At 38.6% G+C, this 5,418-nt stretch overlaps 1 protein-coding gene across 6 annotated transcripts in view; it reads right to left on the reverse strand.

Moving 5' to 3' along the window:
- Nucleotides 1-5,418, reverse strand: part of Arhgef9 (Cdc42 guanine nucleotide exchange factor 9) — a 150,801-nt gene that overhangs the window by 61,098 nt on the left and 84,285 nt on the right. For all 6 annotated transcript variants that reach the window (XM_029534076.1, XM_021187595.1, XM_029534075.1 and 3 more), the window contains one exon: nucleotides 4,937-5,128. In XM_029534076.1, the coding sequence (XP_029389936.1) occupies nucleotides 4,937-5,128 (192 nt within the window). The remainder of the gene's footprint in view (nucleotides 1-4,936; nucleotides 5,129-5,418) is intronic.

Below are 5,418 nucleotides of genomic sequence, written 5' to 3' on the forward strand. Positions count from 1 at the left end.
AGCTGCATATGTAGCAGAGGATAGCCTAGTTGCACATCAATGGGAGGAGAGGCCCGTGGTCCTGTGAAGGCTCTATGCCCCAGTGTAGGGGAATGCCACGGCCAGGAAGTGGGAGTGGGTGGGTTGGTGAGCAGGGGGATGGGAAAGGGGCTAGGGAGAGGGGGTTCTCTGAGGGGAAACCAGGAAAGGGGTAACATTTGAAATGTAAATAAAGAAAACATCCAATAAAAAATAAAGCTCAAGGAAGATCACAGATGGTGGGATGGGATGAGTATAAAAGCCAGAGGACCAGAAAGTTTGTTGTGAGACTGTCTTCTATATAGTACAGAGAAACTGCACTCATGAAATCTAAACAGTATAGTATCCTAAAGAAGATCTGAATAATGACAATACCCACTGACATGACAACATGGCTGGGGGACGTCTCCCAGAGCCCCACTCTTAGATAAAGACCAATTAGCAAATGCTGAGAGAGAATCAGTCTTCCCTCAGGAAGAGCCCTGATTGATTATCTAAGATTTTTGGGTGGGGTAGGTACTAGGGTAGACATAAAATCCTGGGATTATTATTTTAGGCTAAATAGCTGTTTCATCTGTTTATTCTAATATACTATATAAAATTACCACACTATACAACATATTATCATTATCGATATATGCCAAGATATAATGATCTTTTGTGAGTACCTGGGTAGAAATAATGACAAAAAGAGAAAAACTTAATACTTTCAAAAGCTCAAATATTTTTGTTGTTGCTGCTGCTGCTCTTTGGTTTTGGTTTTAATTTATATCTCACTATATAGCACAGATAGGCCTAAAATTCATCCTCAAATTTTAGTTTCCTGAGTGATGAGGTTACAAGTACAGGCTACAATTATCACATGCAGATTAAAACCAAGGTTTAAACATAAAAGACAGAAATAACAGGGTAAAACTTATTAGATAAAGGAAGAATTTCTTGATGGTGAAGCAACTGAGAGTAATCCAAATGACCAAGGAAAGATAGGCAAGATTTTCTGGAGGCATCTGAGAATAGAACTGATTTCACATTTATATTATGCCTGAGCTAATTTCGCCCCAGGGACAGAAAAGACATTTTGAAGCATCTTTAGCTCTGTTTGTTTAGTACTTAATTTCTTCTATTGTAAAATTAGTACCATGGTTACAAACGGCAATGTCACAGATGATTAGTCATAATGATCCTGAGCTAAGCTCTGAGTTTTTATCCCCCTGGCTAGATTTAGAACTCTGTGGAGAATGTGGTAGATTGTCATATTAACACATTCACACTCAAATAAGATGTGCTTCCTTGAGTGCTAAGGAGGAAGAGGCAGAAAGTGCAGAAGAGAGCTGTCTCACTACCATAGGTTTCTCCAGTGAAAATATGTCCACACAGTACAAAACCAGAGAGATTAAGAACTACAGATCACTTAAAGAGCAAGCTCCCCAACCCACTTATTTTAGAGGTGGGGAACAAGGTCAACAGTTAATGAGACTTTGCTGAGGTTTCTTAGACACCAAAATATGACTTGTCCCTGGGACTCTCAGTTCTAACTCTGGTACTCTTTCTGAAAATATTTTGGTGCAAAAGGCTTCGGTTTATAGGTAATACAGTCTAAAGCTAGAATACTGCCCATGGCCCAGTTAAACACAGATTTTTCTAATTCTCTTTGATATCTATTGCTGGGGAGTAGAACAAAGAGATAGCGTCTAATGTCCTCAACAAAGGCCCTGACTAGGTTGGCTGCCTTGGACAAATCCTCAAAGCAGAGTCATCACACTCCTCGTCTGTACAGATTAACATATCCATTGTTGTACCTTGTGTTTTGAGACCATGATGTTTGAGAGTTGGGGACAATGAGGCATACTTCTAAGACTAATAAACTTTCACAGCATTTGAGCCTGGAAACACTAAGAAATTTTTTTTCTAATTAAAAATAATTTGTTGGTAAAGAAAATAATATTTGCTCTCTTTGAAGATTAAATGACTCCCAGTATGATAATCAAACAGGTATATACATGCAAACAATTATACTTATTTTTATTTTGCAATATTTTTGAGAATTTTTAGTATGTGTCAGACACTGTGAGTTATGGATTCAAAATCAGTAATTAACAAATGAGATCCCCTTCCTCTTATAATATTTACATTCTAGTATGATAGATAAGGTATAAGTAAATTAATACAGAAATACACAATTTATCTAATAGTCAAAAGCATAATGGAGAAAGGTAAAATAAGAAAACGAAGAAGCAATGCAAGCTTGGAGTTTTAAATAGAATATTTGAATAAAAACTTGAAGCACCTAATTGAAGGAGTATTTCTCTGAACAGGGAAAAAGTAGTTTAAGGTCTCTATTTGGGAGCATGTCTGGCTCTAGATGAATACTAAGAAGCCAGTAGGGGTGGGTTAGTAAGAACGTAGAAAAAGAACAAGAGACAAAGCCAAAATAGTGAGGGGGGTTGACACTACCTGCCCTTGTAAGTAATAACAGTTTCCATTTTTACTTAAAGGGGAATTATGAGCCACTGGAAGGTTTTAAGCTAAGGCGGGAAATTACCTTAGGTCATGATAGCCTGTCCTAGTTATCAAGTGGTGAACAGATTCTACTCAGTTTATTATAGATACCAAAATATCTGCAAATTCTCATTTGAAGATTTCTAAGTCCTTATGTTTCTACGTCCTATTTCTCAAACTTTTATGTAATTACTAAAATGCACAATTTAACTCAGTAAGTCTGAGATAGAGCCAAAGATTTTACATGTGTAACAAGGTATCAGGTGATGCAGATATTGCTGGCTACAGTAGAAACCTCTGAGAAGAAAAGGAGAGCTATGGATATAGATGAGCTATGGATACAGATTTGAAGGAAGAAATAAAAAGACATTTTCTAAAATATCTGGAGCATATTTAATTATAGCATTGTATCTATGATCTGCAGGTACAGATCAGTGGTAGTAGACTTGCCTAACATGTACAAGGGCCCAAGTTCACACTCCAGTACAATTCACATGTAAACAACAACAGTACATTTATGTAGTTCTCTCAACAACTTTAAGGAGTAAGTATATAATGAAGTGTAAAAGACAAAGGAGAAAATTGAGCTCAGAGTATGTGGATACTTGATGTGGGGACCTTTAAGGCTATGGGGTTAATTTGTGACTAAGTTGAGATATAACAGAACAATATATTTCTAGAACCTGTGTTCTTTCCATCCTTACTGCTTCATGACATGAAAAGGATAATTCTTAATCTACTTAACTGAGAAAAGAAAATGAGCTCAGGTTAAATTTAATACCCATAATTATCTTTCTATAGGTGCACTGTCCAATGTGATTTCAAATAGTAGTGTGTCTTTATTTAAATTAATTCTACTTAAATAAAAACAATTAATTTTCCTTCTTAATAACACCAGCCATGTTTCAAAAGCTTGGCTAGCTAGCAGATGCCTACTAGCAGTACGCTCTGTTGGCTAGCTCTGCTCTAGGGAAACTAGGTCTTTGAAAATATTACAACTATACTCTCAACTACAAAGTAGTCCCCCAGGTTAGGAAACGAAATTAGGCTCTGATTTCTCCTAAGAGGGAAGGAAACAAGATGAATCAATGAAGTGTTTTCCCAAGGTCAAAAGAAAGCTGTGTGATTTGGGTTTGGGGGTACGTGTGTGTCTCTGTGTGTGCCTTTTCAAAGAGGGCTAGGGAGACAGCTCAGTGGTTAAGAGAGCTGGATACTCTTCCAAAGGACCTGACTTGGATTGTTAGCACCTACCCAGTGGATCACAATCATCTATAACTCCAGTTCCAGTGGATTCAATGCTTCCTCATGTACCAAGCACACATGTGGTGCACAGACATACGTGTAGGCAAAGCACCCATATACATAAAATAATGACTTTAAAAACATTTAGAAAACATTCTTTTCTCCATTTTCTATTGATTTTTCTCTTACTGCTTAGTAATCCTTTGAAATCCTTTGAAAGTGTTAACCAGCCTTCATTAAGATAAAGAGAACATGGGGCGGGGAGGGGGAGGCTCCCATAGTCTAGAGAGATAGAAAGCATGGAGTTAGGGAATATAGAGACACAAACTAAAGGTGCTGAGGATTGTTGATATAGCTTTCATCTTCTGTTGATTTCTTTTACAAGTACTTATATGTTTAAATTAACCACAGTGTTCTTCAAGTGAGGGAAGAGTTCCAGCACATCAGAATCAAAAGTGATGTGCTTGAAACTTAAATATGCCCATGACTCACCATAGCCACTGACAATTCACAACTTAGGTGGCAGGAGTGAAGACCTTACAATTTGCATCCTTTAAAAAAAATCCTATGGACTCTTCTATACATCCAAGCCTGTCTCTTGCTTAAATTTCCTTTAATGAATGAGGTAGGTTAGGCCTTTGCTGGATCAGAAACCAAGAGTAAAAGTTATAGATGTGAAGATGGAAATGAATGTCAGGGGGAGGTGGGGCTGGACTTCTGACATTACAGACAAGGGCTACTAGTGGCTTTTGGTACTCTCCAATGTACTGTAACTATGAAATACTGAATTTCCATAAAAACAATGTAAAATAATCTATTATCTTACAATAATGGTATTTTGGATATATTTTAAATAAAACTTATTATTTCTGTTTTTTTTTAAAGAGTACAGATTCAGGAAAGGAAAGGACAGAGACAAAGAAGAGGCAGATAGAGAGGCAGGGGTAGAAGGACAGAAGGTAAATATTAATGAATTAATGACAAAGATGGATAAAACACAGGAGAGAAAAAAATTGAAAACTCAAAGGACCCAATTTCATCCCACTGAAAACAATGTGGGAGGTGAGTCCAGCTGGGTTTGGGGACGGCCACAAGCAGGCTCATGCAGACTGTCAGCTCTTCCTAGAAGTGCCCTGCATTTCACCACACATGCTCCCACATGCACCACCATGGCTACCTCGCAAATGTCCTTGAGGTGCTTGATGTAATGGCGCTCCGTGCTCATGATCTCATTGATGACATTGGCCCGCATCTGGTCCCGGTTCTGTAGTGGCCGGCCCAGACAAAGGCAGTCTGAGTTGGGGTCCAGGTGCCCATTCTGCACATCACTGGGCCCTTCCTCCACCCCATCCTCCTGGTTCACCCAGAGCTGTGAAAGTAGGCAAAGGAAAAAAATGATATTAGGTTAACCGTCTTTGAGAAATTTGCAGCTAAATAGGGGGGGGGAATAAATGAGTATTGTTCTGTTTTTCAAAAAGCCTTCAATCAGAAACTTTTGAAAACAGTATCAGGACTGACTGTAAGATATCTTGCAAGCCAGGCGTGGTGGCACACGCCTTTAGTCCCAGCACTCGGGAGGCAGAGGCAGGCAAATTTCTGAGTTCGAGGCCAGCCTGGTCTACAGAGTGAGTTCCAGGGCAGCCAGGGCTACACAGAGAA

This window comes from Mus pahari, chromosome X (genome assembly GCF_900095145.1).
Source record: "Mus pahari chromosome X, PAHARI_EIJ_v1.1, whole genome shotgun sequence".
NCBI lineage: Eukaryota > Metazoa > Chordata > Mammalia > Rodentia > Muridae > Mus > Mus pahari.